This window comes from Salmo salar, chromosome ssa11 (assembly GCF_905237065.1).
Source record: "Salmo salar chromosome ssa11, Ssal_v3.1, whole genome shotgun sequence".
NCBI classification, from domain to species: Eukaryota; Metazoa; Chordata; class Actinopteri; order Salmoniformes; family Salmonidae; genus Salmo; species Salmo salar.
The window spans coordinates 48,226,539-48,247,721 of NC_059452.1; the positions used below are offsets into that span (position 1 = coordinate 48,226,539).

The 21,183-nt window shown below is 42.7% G+C and overlaps 1 protein-coding gene across 1 annotated transcript; it reads left to right on the top strand.

Moving 5' to 3' along the window:
* The first annotated feature begins 4 nt into the window (after positions 1–4).
* Positions 5–20,548, top strand: csk22 (Casein kinase II subunit alpha). The gene is made up of 13 exons (NM_001140057.1): positions 5–267; positions 661–1,020; positions 1,296–1,407; positions 1,699–1,800; positions 2,774–2,824; positions 4,563–4,622; positions 4,796–4,879; positions 14,986–15,096; positions 15,367–15,468; positions 15,831–15,931; positions 16,523–16,671; positions 19,679–19,763; positions 20,071–20,548. Exons 2-12 carry the CDS (start codon positions 917–919, stop codon positions 19,747–19,749), a joined length of 1,047 nt encoding a protein of 348 aa, NP_001133529.1. The 5' UTR covers positions 5–267; positions 661–916; the 3' UTR covers positions 19,750–19,763; positions 20,071–20,548.
* The last annotated feature ends 635 nt before the right edge of the window (positions 20,549–21,183 follow it).

Sequence of the window (21,183 nt, forward strand, 5' to 3'; positions counted from 1 at the left end):
ATGTTTTTGTTGCAACGGAGTCGCAGCAGCTACGACTTGAACGACGGAGTCTTCTTAGAATGAATATTTAGCTAAACCCATTAGCCAGACTCAAAAACATATTCAGCGGTTTCAAGTGTAATATTCTCAGGCATTTTCCTCGAACTTTGCGCCCTGGAGAGGGTGCCACCGCAAGCCCAAATACATGTCGCTGGACTTCCTACCCGAGTGTGCTGCTAGCTAGCTAACAGTAGCAGGCTAGCTGACGACAATCATTTCTACAGTAACGTACATGTAGCGAGACGGATTTCACGTCTTTTCTAAACCAACTGACCATTGTTAGAGAACTTATTATCGCAACTCAAGCTTGCTGTTTGATATTGTACTTATGGTGGCTTATCGTATTCGTTTACGTTAGTATTGTGATGAACACGGGGGCCCAACTTAACTGGTTAGCATCTAGGCTAACTAGCTAACTTATCTTGCTTATACCAGAGGGGTCTGTCAAATTCAATTAGCTTGCCCAGCTCGCGGCCTCGTAAATTGCTTTTTAAACCATTTCTCGATTTGAGTTACTAGCTAGCTGTCCGATATTGAATCCTTATTGCCAATTGTGTTAGTCTACCTCATCCTCTTTCCCTTTTCTCCTGCCGCCTCCCTGAAACTGGCGGTCCACCATAGCATCTTGCCAAACAGGCTGTTCAGGGGCATCAGGAACTCGCTCATCGTAGCTTTGACAATCCGCACAGCAAGTGCTGCCGACTGCGGTCACCAACTACGGACGAAAGTAGCCCAAACCAATGTTAAGCCATCTTACACGGAGTTAACTAAATCTAGGGTCTCCGAAAGTCGGTGCCCTGCCTTCCAATTTCGCGCCAAGAAGAGTAGTATTGTTGTGGAAGGTGAGCCCCATCAGCACCGTGCGTACAAGCTCGCGATGCCCCCTCCTACGGTCAGCAGTAAAGCTCGGGTCTACACCGATGTCAACACGCAGAAGACCAGGGACTACTGGGACTACGATGCACACGTGCCAAGCTGGAGGTAAAGAAGGATGTAGCTATTCTACTAACTGTTAGTTACTAGGGGTCTCTAATTCTGGAGAGCTGTGTGTGCATGCTTTCATTCCAAGCCTACTGGGTTTGATCAAACGTCTGTTTATCACCCAGTTGCTCTTCAGGACAGGAGTTAGGAGAATCCTGTTGTAAATGTGTATTATCCCTTCTAGATAATCCTGTCTGATAACCCTACTGCATGCATATACTCCTACCAATTCCCACAGGTCTCTTCTCAGGATTGTCTTGTTCTTCTCTCTGCAGTAATCAGGACAACTACCAGTTGGTACGGAAGCTGGGCCGAGGGAAATACAGCGAGGTGTTTGAAGCCGTCAACGTCAGCAACAATGAGAAAGTGGTGGTTAAAATCCTCAAGGTGAGCTGCTGTCATTTGATGTGTTTTGAATGTTTTTCCGTAGGTGTATACAATGGAGGTAATAGGACCCTCAACCTAGGCATGTGGCCCCTGCTTAAAACAGTTGGCCTTCTATTGGCTTCAGTTGAACAGGGTCATATTCATTAGTGCGCACACCCAATGGAGTGTGTAGAGTTATGTTTCGGTCCAATTGTTTCCGTTTGGTTCTGGAGAATACAACCCTGCCTGATTGAGACTTTGAGGTTCTTTTTGTTGTGTTTATATCTGGAAATGATTGATCTCTTGTTTCAGCCTGTCAAGAAGAAGAAGATCAAGCGAGAGATTAAGATCCTGGAGAACCTGCGTGGTGGAACCAACATCATCCGCCTGGTGGACACAGTGAAGGATCCTGTGGTATGTCTCTCTCATAGAAATATAATCTCTAGAAGGGGCTTAGTGCCTCTAACAATCACATATTGACTGGTAAACTTGCAATGGCTGCCAGTCGTCCCATAATGGCATCAATGACTTGACAGAGGAGGCCTGTTCTATAGATTCCATTTATGTGGTCTCTCCATTCAGCCTCAATACACTATTCTGTAGATTATATTTCTATGGTCTCTCCGGTCAGCCCCAGTATTTCATACTATAGATTACATTTATGTGATCTTGCCAGTCAACCCCAGTACTCCATTCTATAGATTATATTTCTGTTGTCTTTCTGGTCAGGCCCAGTACTCCATTCTGTAGATTATATTTCTGTGGTCTCTCTGGTCAGCCCCAGTACTCCATTCTATAGATTATTTCTGTGGTCTCTCTGGTCAGCCCCAGTACTCCATTCTATAGATTATATTTCTGTGGTCTCTCTGGTCAGCCCCAGTACTCCATTGGGTGTGTGTTTATTTGCATTTAGGGGTGTGACCTCCCCTCCGTGAAAAGGGAATTAATGAGCCCACACCGTCACAGTGAGGTGCTGACTAACAGATTTACATTTCAGTTATTTAGCTGACTCTTATCCAGAGCCACTCACAGTTAGTGCATTCATCTTAGCTAGGTAAGACAACCACCTATCACAGTCATAGTAAGTCAAACCTTTTCTCAAAGCCCACTATCAGCAAAGTTAAACTGTAGAATGAGAGAGCCCCCTGATGAAGGCTATTTGGACAATGTTGGTGATAAATCCACAAACAAGGAGAGAGATGAGTGTGAGACTGTTTTCATTGTAATGTCTTTCCCATCAGTTTATTTGCCTTTAGTGGTGTGCTGCTCTGCTTTTGTTGAAATGTGTGCTTGTGATTGTATTTCTTCAACAATAGAACTCTCTCTCTGCCATCTTCTTTATTCTTTAATAATCAGAGATGAATTCTCCCATCTTGTCTCTCTGCAGTCTAGAACGCCAGCACTTGTCTTTGAGTGCATCAATAACACAGATTTTAAGGTACTGATGTTTGGTGAATATCATGCATTCATGTGAAACTACTACAAAGAAATTATGTAAAGTTACTGATCTCTCTCTAAGGTAATTGTCTGTTTGAAAAGTTAAGACATGAAAATATACTGATATCATATAACAAATACTTTTTAATCTGTAAACATTTTGAAAGTACAGTGCGTTCGTAAAGTATTCAGACCCCTTGACTTTTTCCACATTTTGTTACAGCGTTTTTCTAAAATTGATTAAATTAAAAGCAAAAAAATACAATCTACACACAGTACCCCATAATGACAAAGTAAAAACAAATGTTTTGAATTTTTTTGCAAAACAAAAAAAACTATCACATTTACATAAGTATTCAGACCCTTTACTCAGTACTTTGTTGAAGCACCTTTGGGAGCGATTACTGCCTCAAGTCTTCTTGGCTATGACGCTAGACGCTTGGCACACCTGTATTAGTGGAGTTTCTCCCGTTCTTCTCTGCAGATCCTCTCAAGCTCTGTCAGGTTGAATGGGAAGCGTTGCTGCACAGCTATTTTCAGGTCTTAAGAGACGTTCAATCAGGTTCAAGTCTGGGCTCTGGCAGGGCCACTCAAGGACATTGAGACTTGTTCCAAAGCCACTCCAGTGTTGTCTTGGCTGTGTGCTATGGGTTGTTGCCCTGTTGGAAGGTGAACTTTTGCCCCAGTCAGAGGTCCTCAGCACTCTGGAGCAGGTTTTCATTAAGGCTCTCTCTGTACTTTGCTCCGTTCATCTTTCCCTCAATCCTGACTAGTCTCCCAGTCCCTGCTGCTGAAAAACATCCTCACAGCATGATGCTGCCACCACCATTCCTCGCTGTAGGGATGGTGCAAGGTTTCCTCCAGATGTGACGCTTGGCATTCAGGCCAATCAGTTAAATATTGGTTTCATCTTTAGGTGCCTTTTGGCAAACTCCAAGCAAGCTGTCGTGTGCCTTTTACTGAGGAGTGGCTTCTGTCTGGCCACTTTACCGTAAAGGCCTGATTGATGGAGTGCTGCATAGATGGTTGTCCTTCTAGAAGGTTCTCCCATCGCCATAGAGGAACTCTGGAGCTCTGTCAGACTGACCAACGGGTTCTTGGTCACCTCCCTGACCAAGGCCCTTCTCCCCCGATTGCTCAATTTGGTCGGGTGGCCAGCTCTAGGAAGAGTCGTGTTTGTTCCAAACTTCTTTCAATTAAGAATGATGGAGACCACTGTGTTCTTGGGGACCTTCAATGCTGCAGAAATGTTTTGCTACCCTTCCCCAGATTTGTGCCTCGACACCATCCTGTCTCGGAGCTCTACGGACAATTCCTTCGACCTCATGGCTTGGTTTTTGCTCTGACATGCACTGTCAACTGTGGGACCTTATATAGACAGGTGGGTGCCTTTCCAAATCATGTCCAATCAATTGAATTTACCACAGGTGGACTCCAATCAAGTTGTAGAAACAACAAGGATGATCAATGGAAACAGGATGCACCTGAGCTCAATTTCAAGTCTCATAGCAAAGGGTATGAATACTTATGTAAAGGTTATTTTATTTTAAATTTGCGAACATTTAAAAAAAACAGTTTTTCCTTTGTCATTACGGGGTATTGTGTGTAGATTGAGGATATATATTTTTTTTTCTTTAATACATTTTAGAATACGGCTGTAACAAAATGTGGAAAAAGTCAAGTGGTATGAATACTTTCCAAATGCACTGTAGTTAACCTTTGTTTAATCTCATTCACAGGAGCTTTACCAGAAGTTAACAGACTTTGATATTCGTTTCTATGTGTACGAGCTTCTCAAGGTAAGGGAAGCTGGCAGGTCCCCACGCTTGGCTCTGTTGCATCCCACTTGTCAAATAATTTGGCTTCAATTTGTTTCCATTGACACTACTTTTTGGTCAAGAGAGCCTGAAAAGAGTCTTCAGATAAAGACTGTCGTCTAGACTGTGATGTCCTTTTGTGTTGTCTCCTGCAGGCTCTGGACTACTGCCATAGCATGGGGATCATGCACAGGGATGTCAAACCACACAACGTCATGATCGACCACCAGATGAGAAAGGTAGCCATCCGATCATCTTTATTTAAACAGGTTATTCTCATTGAGATACAATCTGGAGAGTCCTGGGAGCAACATCAAACTCTCCCTCTCTCAGGGTTGGGGTTTCTTCATTTCCTGGTTTTAATCAGGATTTCTGGTTTTGCTGACATCATCGTCAATTCATACATGATGGAAGTTGGCCCACCCCAAAACAATATCCTCTTTATGTCCTGGGTCTCTACAAGGTTAAAAAAATATATCTTATTTAACCTTTATTTTTTTCAGGGAGTCATACTAAGACCAAGGTTTCTTTTACAGATAGAAAAACATGGTCATAAAAAACAAACACATTCATCAGTAATAATGTCCTCAATCAGCTTTCTGAATTGACCAGGAGACACCAAAACATCACATTCATCAGTAATAATGTCCTCAATCAACTTTCTGAATTGACCAGGAGACACCAAAACATCACATTCATCAGTAATAATGTCCTCAATCAGCTTTCTGAATTGACCAGGAGACACCAAAACATCACATTCATCAGTAATAATGTCCTCAATCAACTTTATGAATTGACCTGGAGACACCAAAACATCACATTCATCAGTAATAATGTCCTCAATCAACTTTATGAATTGACCAGGAGACACCAAAACATCACATTCATCAGTAATAATGTCCTCAATCAACTTTATGAATTGACCAGGAGACACCAAAACATCACATTCATCAGTAATAATGTCCTCAATCAACTTTATGAATTGACCTGGAGACACCAAAACATCACATTTTGAATATTGTTCCAGAAATATAGTGGGAAAAAAACTCAAAGCTGGTTTACCTAACTCAGTACAGACAAGGAATTTTCCACATTTATCCACTCATGTCTAGAGGTTAGTAATGATGTTAGGTACATTGGGAGTTTTTTGTAAGAAGGCTTTATGAATGAAAACACAGCAATGTTTCAACCTACGTGATATCAGAGACGGCCAACCAACTTTACAGTAGAGAATGCAGTGATGAGCACAAACTGTCGACCCGCAAAAAATCTAATAACATTTTATGAGTACAACAGGTGTAGACTTTACCGTGAAATGTTTACTTACGAGCCCTTTCCCAACAATCCAGAGTTAAAAAGTAAAACAAAAAAAAGATGAGCAAACGAAAATAACAATAACAAGGCTCCATACAAGGAGTACCGGTTCCAATATACTTATGTAAATTAGATATTTGTTTCATTTTCAATACATTTTATAAAGGGGAATTTTTTTCACTCTCTTTCACCTTGTTATTATTGGCTATGGTATGTAGATGAGTGATATAAAAATAATTTAATCAATTTTCAATTCAGGCTGTAACACAACAAAATGTGAAATAAGTCAAGGGATATGAATACTTTCTGAAGGCAATGTGCATGTAGGTAACTAGGTGGTAACTAGGGGGTAACTAGGGGTAAAAGGCCGTCAGGATGGATAATACAGTAGCAGTGTGTGGCTACAGTCCAGTGAGTGTGTGTGTAGAGCCAGTGCAAGAATGTAAGTGCAAACAAGGGAGTCAATGCAAATAGTCCAGTTAGCCGTTTGATTAACTGTTGAGCACAGGGTTTCTGTTAGCCGGCTTTTGGCCAATTTACATTTTTGTTGTTGTTGAAATACTGGTATAATTGGCACCGGCCAATTGTCCGGTAGAAGAAGATCCCATTTAGAAATAATATATATATATTTTTTTATCCTATTAATTGACAGAAATACCAGTTGATGGAAACACATTTGACTAGTCATGCCTATCGGTCTATAGGTTAATTTGGGTTAATTTAGTGGAATTAAATAGGTGTGTAATACAGTATATTTGTTATGCATCTTATCACACCGTTCACATACAGAGCCTTTGAGGGGAAAGTCTGTCAGACAGCGTCTCCAACGGCAACGGAAGGCAGGCTTCATCATCACCTCACACACCACTTTGCAGTGAGCTGGAGGCAGTATGCGTTTAGAAAACATGAATTTAATTGTTTGAAACGTGAAAGTTTTTTACTACATATGAGGCATGTCTTACCTTGCTTTAAAGTAGCCTAGTCAATCACACCATATCCTTGGAGGCAATTTATTTTATATCAACTTTCTTTCGTTGTCCAGTAGCCAAAGGCACAATCCTGGTCATATTAGCGCCCTGTGGTAGTTGTTGATAATCCTGGCCATATTAGCGACCCGTGATAGGTGTTGACAATCCTGGTCATATTAGTGACCCGTGGTAGTTGTTGATAATCCTGGTCATATTAGCGACCCGTGGTAGTTGTTGATAATCCTGGTCATATCAGCGACCCGTGGTAGTTGTTGATAATCCTGGTCATATTAGCGACCCGTGGTAGTTGTTGATAATCCTGGTCATATTAGTGACCCGTGGTAGTTGTTGATAATCCTGGTCATATTAGCGACCCGTGGTAGTTGTTGATAATCCTGGTCATATTAGCGACCCGTGGTAGTTGTTGATAATCCTGGTCATATTAGTGACCCGTGGTAGTTGTTGATAATCCTGGTCATATTAGCGACTCGTGGTAGTTGTTGATAATCCTGGCCATATTAGCGACCCGTGATAGGTGTTGACAATCCTGGTCATATTAGTGACCCGTGGTAGTTGTTGATAATCCTGGTCATATTAGCGACCCGTGGTAGTTGTTGATAATCCTGGTCATATCAGCGACCCGTGGTAGTTGTTGATAATCCTGGTCATATTAGCGACCCGTGGTAGTTGTTGATAATCCTGGTCATATTAGCGACCCGTGGTAGTTGTTGATAATCCTGGTCATATCAGCGACCCGTGGTAGTTGTTGATAATCCTGGTCATATTAGCGACCCGTGGTAGTTGTTGATAATCCTGGTCATATTAGCGACTCGTGGTAGTTGTTGATAATCCTGGTCATATTAGCGACCCGTGGTAGTTGTTGATAATCCTGGTCATATCAGCGACCCGTGGTGGTTGTTGATAATCCTGGCCATATTAGCGACCCGTGGTGGTTGTTGATAATCCTGGCCATGCACTCGCACCACACTGCCAGGTCTCTAACCTCCTCCCTGGAGGCTGTCTCATCGTTGTCAGTGATCAGTCCTACCACAGTCGTGTCGTATGTAAACTTAATGATGGTGTTGGAGTCGTACACAGCCACGCAGTCATGGGTGAACATGGAGTACAGGAGGGGACTATGCATGCACCCCTGAGGGGCCCCATGTTGAGGGGCAGCGTGGCACATGTGCCTACCCTCACCACCTGGGTGTGGCCCGTCAGGAAGTACAGGACCCAATTGCAGAGGGAGGTGTTTAGTCCCAGAGTCCATAGCTTAGTTATGGAGATCGGAGGGAACTATGGTGAACGCTGAGCTGTAGTCAGTGAATAGCATTCTCATGTAGGTCTTCTTTTTGTCCCGGTGGGAGACGGCAGTTTGGAGTGCAATAAAGATTGCGTCACCTGTGGATCTGTTGGGACGGTATGCAAATTGGAGTGGGTCCAGGGTGTCTGTGATGATGGTGCTGTGAGCCATGACCAGCCTATCAAAGCATTTCGTGGCTACAGATGAGTGCTACTGGGCTGTAGTCATTTAGACAGGTTACCTTAGCGTTCTTGGGCACAGGGTTCTATAGTGGTCTGCTTGAAACATGTAGGTATTACAGACTGGGTCGGTGAGAAGTTGAAAATGTCAGTGAAGACACTTGCCAGCAGGTCAGTGCATGCTCTGAGTTGGTGTCCTGCTAATCCGTCAGGCCCTTCAGCCTTGTGAATGTTGACCTGTTTAAAGGTCTTATTCACATTGGCTACGACAGCCGGAACAGCTTGTTCTTTAATGCATGGTTCAGTGTTGCTTGCCTCGACGCTAGCATAGAAGGTATTTAGCTTGTCTGGTATACTTGTGTCACTGGACAGCTCGTGGTTGGGTTTCCTTTTGTAATCACTGACAGTTTACAAGCCCTGCCACATCCAACGAGAGTCAGAACCGGTGTAGTAGCATTCCATCTTGGTCCTGTGTTGATAGTTCATTGGTTTAGTTTCCCGCTCCTTGAAAGCGGCAGCTCTAGCCTTTAGCTCAGTGCGGATTTTGCCTGTAATCCGTGGCTTGTGGTTGGAATATGTACATACGGTCATTGTGGGAATGACATCGTCAATGTACTTTTTAATTAAGCCTGTGACTGTGGTAAATTCCTCAATGCCATCGGGTGAATCCAGGAACGTACTGCATTCTAGTCTGTGCTGCAAAACAGTCCTGTAGCTTAGCATCCACTTCATCCGACCACTTCCGTATTGAGCACGTCACTGATACTTCCTGTTTTGAGTTTTTGCTTGTCAGCAGGAATCGGGAGGTTAGTTGTGGTCATATTTGCCAAATTGAGGGAATGGTGTTACGATAAACTGCATCTAACGGCTTTAATGAAGTGGCAGCTGCGTTAATATAGTTAAGGGCTCTCCAACCGTGTTCCTGGAGAGCTACGGTCCTTTAGGTTTTCACTCCAACCCTAATCTAGCACACCTGATTCTAATAATGACCTGGTTGATAAGCTGAACCAGGTTAGTTACAACTGGGGTTGGAGTGAAAACCTACAGGAGGTTATCTCTCCAGGAACAGGGTCTTACTGCGGTCTGACACATGACACAAAATACCTTAGAGACAAAATACTTTACAATTTACATACAGTCGTGGCCAAAAGTTTTGAGAATGACACAAATATACATTTTCACAAAGTCTGCTGCTTCAGTGTCTTTAGATATTTTTGTCAGATGTTACTATGGAATACTGAAGTATAATTACAAGCATTTCATAAGTGTCAAAGGCTTTTATTGACAATTACATGAAGTTGATGCAAAGAGTCAATATTTGCAGTGTTGACCTTTCTTTTTCAAGACCTCTGCAATCCTCCCTGGCATGCTGTCAATTAACTTCTGGGCCTCATCCTGACTGATGGCAGCCCATTCTTGCATAATCAATGCTTGGAGATGTCAGAATTTGTGGGGTTTTGTTTGTCCACCCACCTTTTTGAGGATTGACCACAAGTTCTCAATGGGATTAAGGTCTGGGGAGTTTCCTGGCCATGGACCCAAAAATATCGATGTTTTGTTCCCCAAGCCACTTAGTTATCACTTTTGCCTTATGGCAAGGTGCTCTATCATGCTGGAAAAGGCATTGTTCGTCACCAAACTGTTCCTGGATGGTTGGGAGAAGTTGCTCTCGGAGAATGTGTTGGTACCATTTCTTTATTCATGGCTGTGTTCTTAGGCAAAATTGTGAGTGAGCCCACTCCCTTGGCTGAGAAGCAACCCCACACATGAATGGTCTCAGGATGCTTTACTGTTGGCATGACACAGGACTGATTGTAGTGCTCACCTTGTCTTCTAGTGCTCACCTTTTTTCCGGATGCCCCAAACAATCGGAAAGGGGATTCATCAGAGAAAATGACTTTACCCCAGTCTTCAGCAGTCCAATCCCTGTACCTTTTGCAGAATATCAGTCTGTCCCTGATGTTTTTCCTGGAGAGAAGTGGCTTTTTTGCTGCCCTTCTTGACACCAGGCCAAACTCCAAAAGTCTTCGCCTCACTGTGCGTGCAGATGCACTCACACCTGCCTGCTGCCATTCCTGAGCAAGCTCTGTACTGGTGGTGCCCCGATCCCGCAGCTGAATCAACTTTAGGAGACGGTCCTGGCGCTTGCTGGACTTTCTTGGGCGCCCTGAAGCCTTCTCACAACAATTGAACTGCTCTCCTTGAAGTTCTTGATGATCTGATAAATGGTTGATTTAGGTGCAATATTACTGGCAGCAATATCCTTGCCTGTGAAGCCCTTTCTGTGCAAAGCAATGATGACGGCACGTGTTTCCTTGCACGTAACCATGATTGACAGAGGAAGAACAATGATTCCAAGCACCACCCTCCTTTTGAAGCTTCCACTCTGTTATTCAAACTCAATCAGCATGACAGAGTGATCGCCAGCCTTGTCCTTGTCAACACTCACACCTGTGTTAACGAGATAATCACTGACATGATGTCAGCTGGTCCTTTTGTGGCAGGGCTGAAATGCAGTGGAAATGTTTTTGGGGGATTCAGTTCATTTGCATGACAAAGAGGAACTTTGCAATTAATTGCAATTCATCTGATCACTCTTCATAACATTCTGGAGTTTATGCAAATTGCCATCATACAAACTGAGCCAGCAGACTTTGTAAAAATGTATATTTGTGTCATTCTCAACTTTTGGCCACGACTGTACATCTAAAAACATGAACGTGTGTGCGCGTGTCTGTCAGTTACACGTACGTCAGTACATACACAACAGGTAGGTGCCATGGGGGAGAGGCATTGTGCCGTGAGGTGTTGCTTTTATCTGTTTTTTTTTACCAGGTTTGCTGTTAACTTGCACTGTATAAGATGGAAGGGAGTTTCATGGCTTTGTATAATACTGTGCGTTTTCCTTGAATTTGTTCTGGACCTGGGGACTGAAAATACCCCTGGTGGCTTGTCTGGTGTGGTAAATGTGTTTGTCAGTGCTGTGTGTAAGTTGACGATGTAAACAATTTGGGATTTTCAACATATTAATGTTTCTTATAAAAAGAAGTGGTGATGCAGTCACTTTCCTCAACTCTTAGCCAAGAGAGACTGGCATGCATAGTATTTATATCAGCCCTCTGATTACAATGAAGAGCAAGATGTGCCACTCTGTTCTGGGCCAGCTGCAGCTTAACTAGGTCTTTCTTTGCAGGACTTGACCACACGACTGGACAATAATCAAGATGAGATAAAACTAGAGGGTGCAGGACTTGACCACACGACTGGACATTAATCAAGATGAGATAAAACTAGAGGGTGCAGGACTTGACCACACGACTGGACAATAATCAAGATGAGATAAAACTAGAGGGTGCAGGACTTGACCACACGACTGGACAATAATCAAGATGAGATAAAACTAGAGGGTGCAGTACTTGTTTGTGGAGTGTGGTATCAAAAAAGCAGAGCATCTCTTTATTACGGACAGACCTCTCCCCATCTTGACAACCTTTTTGAGTCTATATTGAACAAAAATATCTACGCAACATGCAGCAATTTCAAAGATTTTACTGAGTTACAGTTAATATAAGGAAATCGGTCAATTGAAATGAATTAATTACGCATTAATCTATGGATTTTACATGACTGGGAATACAGATGTGCATCTGTTGGTCACAGATACCTTAAAGAAAAAGCTAGGGGCGTGGATCAGAAAACCAGTCAGTATCTGGTGGGACCACAATTTGCTCATGCAGTGCGACACATCTCCTTCGCATAGAGTTGATAAGGCTGTTGATTGTGGCCTGTGGAATGTTGTCCCACTCCTCTTCAATGGCTTTGCGATATTGCTGGATATTGGCGGGAACTGGAACATGCTGTCGATCTAGAGCATCCTAAACATGCTCAATGGGTGACATTTCTGAGTATGCAGGCCATGGAAGAACTGGGACATTTTCAGCTTCCAGGAATTGTGTACAGATCCTTGCTGCATGGGGCCGTGCATTCATGCAGTCCGCATGCCAATTGCACGCTCCCTCAAGTTGTTGTATTGTGTGTGACAAAACGACACATTTTAGTGGCCTTTTATTGTCCCCAGCACAAGGTGCACCTGTGTAATGATCATGCCGTTTAATCAGCTTCTTGATATGCCACACCTATCAGGTGGATGGATTATCTTGGCAAAGGAGAAATGCTCACTAACAGGGATGTAAACAAATTTGTGCACATTTGAGAAATGCACACAAAAAGCTTATGAAGATTTCTGAGTTTAATTTCAGCTCATGAAACATGAGACCAACACTTTACATGTTGTGGTTTATAACATGGGACCAACACTTTACATGTTGTGGTTTATAACATGGGACCAACACTTTACATGTTGTGGTTTATAACATGGGACCAACACTTTACATGTTGTGTTTAGTGTATATGTCTTATATGGGTTGGAGTTAACCTACAGGAGGGTAGCTCTCCAGGAACAGGGTTGGAGTTAAAACCTACAGGAGGGTAGCTCTCCAGGAACAGGGTTGGAGTTAAAACCTACAGGAGGGTAGCTCTCCAGGAACAGGGTTGGAGTTAAAACCTACAGGAGGGTAGCTCTCCAGGAACAGGGTTGGAGTTAAAACCTACAGGAGGGTAGCTCTACAGGAACAGGGTTGGAGTTAAAACCTACAGGAGGGTAGTTCTCCAGGAACAGGGTTGGAGTTAAAACCTACAGGAGGGTAGTTCTCCAGGAACAGGGTTGGAGTTAAAACCTACAGGAGGGTAGCTCTCCAGGAACAGGGTTGGAGTTAAAACCTACAGGAGGGTAGCTCTACAGGAACAGGGTTGGAGTTAAAACCTACAGGAGGGTAGTTCTCTAGGAACAGGGTTGGTAACCCCTGATATAGATGTCACCATAGTCTAGAACTGGTAGGAACATCTACTGAATGATCTGCTTTAGACTATTTAGCGAGAGGCAGGACCTATTTCTATAGAAGTCAATTTTTTAAATGATGTTATGATAAACACCATTCCTGCCCCTGTTCCCTACTAATCTAGGCCAGTGTTTCCCAAATAGCTGGCCTCATAGTAGCTGCAGCTAATTTCTCCTGGGTCAGAAGCAGAGCATCAATACTTGTTTTATCAGGAGGGTCACAGAATGTTGCGTCCCAAATATCACCTGAAGTGTACACTCGATTTTTTTTTTACCTCTTATAACCGTCCGCAAGTCTCGCAAGCTTACGTTGTTTTGCTACACGAATTCAGCAGTAATCAGTCATCTTCTCACTAATGTAATGGCATTGTATAGGTGGATGCATAGGTTAGTGGGAGTTCCTACCATATTTCTTATACTTGTCATTTCCTTTAGAATCAGTGAAGGGAAGTGAACAAGGTCACACTTTGGGAGGAAGAAGAGATAATTTGGACTCATCCAGAGAGGAAACTTCAGAAGGTGTTAAATGGGTCAAGTTATGGCACCAAAACGCTGTGAGGATGGAGGGGGGGTTGCAGGGGGGGGCGGTTGGGCTGTCATGGTTCTATTTAGCCACCAGGTGGCAGTAGTGGTGCTGCAGCAGCAGAAAACAAAGCTGAGGGCTAACATTATTTATTTATCTAACCTTTATTTAACTAGGCAAGTCAGTTAAGAACAAATACTTATTTACAATGACGGCCTACACCGGCCAAACCCGGACGACGCTGGGCCAATTGTGATACAGCCTGGATTCAAACCAGGGTGTCTGTAGTGACGCCTCCAGCACTGCGATGTAGTGCCTTAAACCACTGCACCACTCGGGAGCCCATCAAATTAAAGATGAGTATAGTGTAGAGAATCATTGTACCATCTAAACGGCAGTGAAATATATTTTTCATAACCCAAAATATTGTATTTTCAGCTGTTTGAAGCTGGTGTACAAAACCGAAAGTAAGACGCAATAACAAAACTTAAGAACTGGAAGCATAGAAATAGCGCCCATAGAATAGATCTTAGACTTGCATTCAATGAGAGTGACAGATGTATAACACACATTTCTATGTGAATTTGGTCTGGTCGTCCAAGAAGTGACATTTAGCAGCTTTATGGATCAAATCCTTTTTTTCAATTCAATAACCAACTGATGGTTGAATTTTATACATTTAAAATGATCCATTTAATATTCAGACTATTTTCAACTGAATTCCGTTACCACTTTTTTACTGATTTTCAAAATGAAATTGATCCCGAACATACTATAGATCCGTAGTTCCAAGATGGTCCACTGTTTGATGGGTCAGAAGGACATTTTGAAAGGCTTAGAAGGCAGGTTAGCATAGTGCAAAACAGGAAGCTCTGCTTCTGTACATGTCACACTGCCACAAACCCCTCTAATTCCTCCCTCTCCCTCTCTCTCCCTCTCTCTCCCTCTCTCTCTGTCTGTCTGTCTGTCTGTCTGTCTGTCTGTCTGTCTGTCTGTCTGTCTGTCTGTCTGTCTGTCTGTCTGTCTGTCTGTCTGTCTGTCTGTCTGTCTGTCTGTCTCTGCTGTCTCTGCTGTCTCTCTCTGCTGTCTCTCTCTGCTGTCTCTCTCTGCTGTCTCTCTCTGCTGTCTCTCTCTGTGTCTCTCTCTGTGTCTCTGTCTCAGCTGCGTCTCATAGACTGGGGTCTGGCTGAGTTCTACCACCCAGCTCAGGAATACAACGTCAGGGTGGCCTCCCGTTATTTTAAAGGACCAGAGCTGCTAGTGGACTATCAGGTACACACTAGTTATTAACATACATCACACTACTTCCACAATGTGAACATCCACATACACTGTTATACATCATGATGCACATATTGGTTTAATACTTGTTACATCAACACATTTATCTGTCTGCTAACATTAGTATGTTCAACAGTAGTATGTTTACAGATGTACCAATAAATGGATATTGTTCAATGAACCACATTGTGATTTTAGAATTACTTGTAGAGTATTTTTCCAGTCTTCTGTATTGTCCTTGTTATGTGGTTGTGTTTGTAGCTGTATGACTACAGTCTGGACATGTGGAGTCTAGGCTGCATGTTGGCCAGCATGATCTTCCTGAAAGAGCCATTCTTCCATGGCCAGGACAACTACGATCAGGTACACACACACACACACACACACACACACACACACACACACACACACACACACACACACACACACACACACACACGGCAACTAGGACCAGGTAAATAACACACACAGTTCCACACTACACTAGTCCATGATACTATGCTTGTATGTAGTACAACAGTGTGAAATGGCATCATTGGGTGTGGGACCAGCCACTGGAGAGGTCATCACTTCTTCTATTGTCAACAATCCCTGTTATATATAATTACAACAAAATTACCACATGAATTCACACTATGAACACTGTTCATCTTTGATGTAGAAGGTGTGGATCTATGGTAGATGTGTGTCTCAACGTTCCTCTGACTGTCCCATGTTGTAACCAGCTGGTCCGCATCGCTAAGGTTCTTGGGACAGATGAGCTGTTTGGCTACCTACACAAGTACCACATTGAACTGGACACACGTTTCAAAGACCTCCTGGGACAGTAAGTACCACTAGGGGGCGTAGCACAGGGCTAGCCTGGTCCCACATCTTTTTGTGCTCTAGTCGAGTCCATTGCTCATTGAAAAGCCAAACAATTTGACAAAGCACTGACATGACAGAAACAGACTGTCACTCAGGTGGGAGAGGGGCTGCTGTTGAGGACTGTGGGGGTGGTATTCAGTGGCTCTAATGGGATTTGTTTTAGTGCAGTGGGTGGGCAAGACTGTTTGTTTACATGGAGCACATACCACTGTGCTAGCCTACCGTGTGGAATGTTCAGATAGAAATAGATTGTGTAGAAATCCACATCCCAGTGTTCTGTTGTTTCCGTGTTACCCTGAAGGACATAGAATATAAAGGAAAGATCCAATCACCTTCACATTTTAGCTTCCCATTCTCTCCTTTTATTGGATGTTTGTGCCCTTGGACATCGATACTTGTGAAGCGATGTGTCAACATACCCCTCAGGAACAACCGTAGCGTTACATTTTGAAATGTTAAACTAAAATTAGTGTTTCTTATTGGACCAGTTCAAGCAGTACCTCCCTGTTTCTTATTGGACCAGTTCAAGCACTTCCTCTCCTCCCCCCAGGCAGACAAGGAAGCGCTGGGAGCAGTTTGTCCAGACAGAGAACCAGCACCTGGTGACCCCTGAGTCCCTGGACCTGCTGGACAAGCTGCTACGCTACGACCACCAGCAGAGACTGACCGCTGCTGAGGCCATGCAGCATCCATACTTCTGTAAGATGCATACCTGTATGTCTGTCCTCTCAGTCTAAGTCCAGCAGCAGCCATAATTCTGTAAAGGGGTCTACACAGTTTACTAAACAGAGCCTACACAGGTCTGTTTCCATCTCTATACGTAGTTCTACGAACGTTTGCGTGGCAGATTTTTTTTTTTTACTCGACGCAAACGGACCTCTGTCGGCTCGGTTTTCATAAATTGTGTAGAACCCTTAAGATAAACACACACAGAGCAGAAGATATGAGCAGAGTGGAGCGAGGAGCGGAGCCTCCCTAATTTGGCTGGAGCGTGGAAAGGATCTCAAAACATGTTCCAACATCGGCCTTGTCTTTTGCTCAAATTTGACTGTGGTACCGCATTTAAAAATTCCTTCATCACTGTTCTTTTAATAAGACCTGTTCAGTTGGATTCATTTAGCCTACCCACCCACTAATGAACAGAGATATAGATATCAGTCCACCAGGTAATAAGCCTGTTCTGTTGTATTCATTTAGCCTACCCACCCACTAATGAACAGATATATAGATATCAGTCCACCAGGTAATAGTACACTAATTGATGATTTATATAAAGGCTATTATTAAATAATAAGAGTAAGTTTGTAACAGTGCTAAAGTTGTGTATCAACTGTAAAATGTGAGCACAACAGAGCCAGTTACAACTGAAGTATCTGGTCATCAATAGATTGGAGAAAAAGCTAATCGTTTTTTAACATGGCCGCCACATATCATCAGCTTGGTCCTTGTTCAGGAGCCGATGACATGTTGAAGCTTCTTATGTTAGCCTACTTCAAAACCAAACGGTGCGTTGTCACTAAGGTAGACGGGGTGTTTGTTAAAGTATATATACAGTACCAGCCAAAAGTTAGGACACACCTACTCATTCCAGGGTTTTTCTTAATTTTTTTCTTTATAACACAACATGCAGTAACCAAAAAACTGCTAAACAAATCTAAATATATTTTATATTTGAGGTTCTTCAAGGTTGCCTCCCTCTGCCACTCTTGGCATTCTCTCAACCAGCGTCATGAGGTAGTCACCTGGAATGCATTTGAATTAACATGTGTGCCTTAAGTTAATTTGTGGAATTTCTTTCCTTCTAAATGTGTTTGACCGAATCAGTTGTGTTGTGACCAGGTAGGGGTGGTATTCAGAAGATAGCCTTATTTACTAAAAGACCAAGTCCTTATTATGGCAAGAACAGCTCAAATAATCAAAGAGAAACGACAGTCCATGATTACTTTAAGACATGGTCAGTCATTACGGAAAAATTAAGAACTTCGAAAATGTCTTCAAGTGCAGTCGTAAAACCCATCTAGTGCTATGATGAAACTGGCTCTCATGAGGACCACCACAGGAATGGAAGACCAAGAGTTAGCTCTGCTGCAGAGGATAAGTTCATTAAAGTTACCAGCCTCAAAAATTGCAGCCCAAATGAATCAACATCAACTGTTCAGAGGAGACTGTGTGAATCAGGCCTTCATGGTCGAATTGTTGTTAAGAAACAACTACTAAAGGACACCAATTAGAAGAGACTTGCTTGGGCCAAGAAACACGAGCAATGGACGGACATTAGGCTGGTGAAAATCTGTCCTTTGGTCTGAGGAGTCCAAATTTGAGATTTTTGATTCCAACCGCTGTGTTTTTGAGACTCAGAGTAGGTGAACGGAGGATGTCCGCGTGTATGGTTCCCACTGTGAAGCATGGAGGAGGAGGTGGTGTTGATGTGGGGGTGCTTTGCTGGTGACACTTTGTGATTTATTTAAAATTCAAGGCACACTTAATTAGCATGGCTACCACAGCATTCTGCAGCGATATGCCATCCCATCTGGTTTGGGCTTAGTGGGACATTTGTTTTTCAACAGGACAATGACCCAACACACCTCCAGGCTGTGTAAGGGCTATTTGACCAAGAAGGAGAGTGATGGAGTGCTGCATCAGATGACCTGGCCTACAAAATCATCCGACCTCAACCCAATTGAGATGGTTTGGGATGAGTTGGACCGCAGAGTGAATGAAAAGCAGCCAACAAGTGCTCAGCATATGTGGGAACTCCTTCAAGACTGTTGGAAAAGCATTCCAAGTGAAGCTGGTTGAGAGAATGCCAAGAGTGTGCAAAGCTGTCAAGGTGAAGGGTTACTACTTTTAAGAATCTCAAATATAAAATATATTTTGATTTGTTAAACCCTTTTAAAAAATTTTTTTTTTACTATTTGATTCCATATGTGTTATTTCATAGTTTTGATGTCTTCACTGTTATTCTACAATGTAAAAATAAAAACACTTGATTGAGTAGGTGTCAACTTTTGACTGGTATTGTACGTATTTTAAAATGAATGGAGCGAATTTGGAGATGCAGGTTTTTTTTTAATGTGCTGAGCGATTTGTAGGACGTTGAGCGCTGCACAAAGACCACTCAACTCTAGTGTCACTCTTTCATCCCATTTTTCTACGTTCCTCCGTCTTTGTCTTTCGCTGTCTCTCCCTCTCTCCATCCCTGTCCATGGACCCAATGCTAGGCAGTGAAGTGCACTCATTCTGTGTCCAGTATGCAATTATTTATGCAAATGTACTTTTGTGATGTTGTGTAAATGGTTAGAAGCAGTTCAAACCCAGTACTTAAAGTGATGGTTCCAGATTTTTCCAATTAAAGGGATACTTTGGGATTTTGTCAGAGGCCATTTATGTACTTCCCTATAGTCAGTTGAACTTGTAGATACTATGTTTCTGTGTCCAGTATGAAGGAAGTTAGAGGCAGTTTCGCGAGCCAATGCTAACTAGCGTTACCCATAGACTTCCCGTCATTGTGCTATCTGCTAGCAGTAGATAAAGGGCATCATTGCAAAAATCCTGAAGTATCTCTTTAAGACCTTTTTTATCTGACTGTGTAATAGAGAACTTTATTGCAGAAATCTCTCACCATCTCTTTAAACTTTGACCTGTACTGATGAAGAGTGAATTGGAAAGAGATGATCTCTTGCCTACCATGTTCTGTGTCCCTCAGATCCAGTGCTGAATGAACAGTCCATCTCCAACACAGACACCAAGGCAATAAGTGGATCCAATGCAACATGATGGACAGAGAGGAGGTAACATACAGACACACAGAGTTCTCCCCAAAGAATGTTAGAGCGGCACCACCTGGTGGACTAGCAGTGCCATTATGTAAAATAAAATTCTTAAATATTTATGAGTAGATTGCAGGAAATGTCAGTTACAGGTGTTGAAAACACCTGCTCAGCAGCACCACCTTGTTAAATAATCCTGGGGAGAACCCTGACATGTACACATTCTCACACCTATCCACACACACATACCTGCACAGAAACACCCAGATTGTAACAAGCCCAGTCTTCCATTCTTTTGATCGTGTCTCTATTCCTTCTTGCCGTCCAGGAAAACCTTTGTTACCTCAACTTGTGACCCTTTCGTGGCAGAAACGATCTGCCTCCAAGTCTACAGCCATACTGGAGCAAGAAGTCAACTTGCAACACACACAACACTCTTGGATAAAACCTAAATCTTTCACAACGTGGGTACTAGCGTTGCTTGGCCCCAGTCACACACAACGTATCGGATCCAAGCTATGAGGTGTGATATTCCCTCCTAGAACTGCCCCCCGAAATCCCTGCTCGCTCCCCACCCCACCCAGCTCAACTCCCCTGTTTTCAAATAAGCTGATGTCAGATGTGATACAGAGACTGACTCCAGGTCAGTTTGGCACTGGTGTTGTGCTGTGAGATGTGTGTTGGTCAGTATGGAGCTGCACTGGCCTGGGGTCAGAGCTATAATAGCACTGAGTGGAATGGAGGCTCTTTTCTGCTATGGATAGAACAAATACTATATTAAAGAGAATAAACCATTTTTATTTAAATGTTTTTGTGCCTGTTTATTATTTTTATTATATATATATATATATATATATATATATATATATATATATATATATATATATATATATATATATATATATATATATATATATATATATATCGATTTCTGATTGATCAGTAGAAACCTAAATACTTACAGAGCATTCGGAAAGTATTCCAGACCCCTTGACTTTTTCCACATTTTGTTACATTAAAGCCTTATTCTAAAATTGATTTTCCCCTCAATTTACAAACAATACCCCATAATTACAAAGCAAAGACTTATTTTTTTAAATGTATTACAAAGAAAAAACGGACATATTACATTTTACATAAGTATTCAGACCTTTTACTCAGTACTTTGTTGAAGCACCTTAGGCAGCGATTACAGCCTTGTCTGATGCTGCCACCATCATGCTTCACCGTAGGGATGGTGCCTGGTTTTTCCCCAATGTGACGCTTGGCATTCAGGCAAAAGAGTTCAATCTTGGTTTCATCAGACCAGAGAACCTTGTTTCTCATGGTCTGAGTCTTTAGGTGCCTTTTGGCGAACTTCAAGCGTACTGTCATGTGCCTTTTACTGAAGTCTGACCACTCTATCATAAATACCTGATTGGTGGAGTGCTGCAGAGATGGG

Coding starts and splice junctions, on each gene's coding strand:
- csk22 (NM_001140057.1), top strand. CDS start 917: ATGCCCCCTCCTACGGTCAGCAGTAAAGCTCGGGTCTACACCGATGTC. Junction 1,021..1,295: donor GCACACGTGCCAAGCTGGAG/GTAAAGAAGGAT, acceptor TTCTCTCTGCAG/TAATCAGGACAACTACCAGT. Junction 16,672..19,678: donor CATGCAGCATCCATACTTCT/GTAAGATGCATA, acceptor TGTGTCCCTCAG/ATCCAGTGCTGAATGAACAG.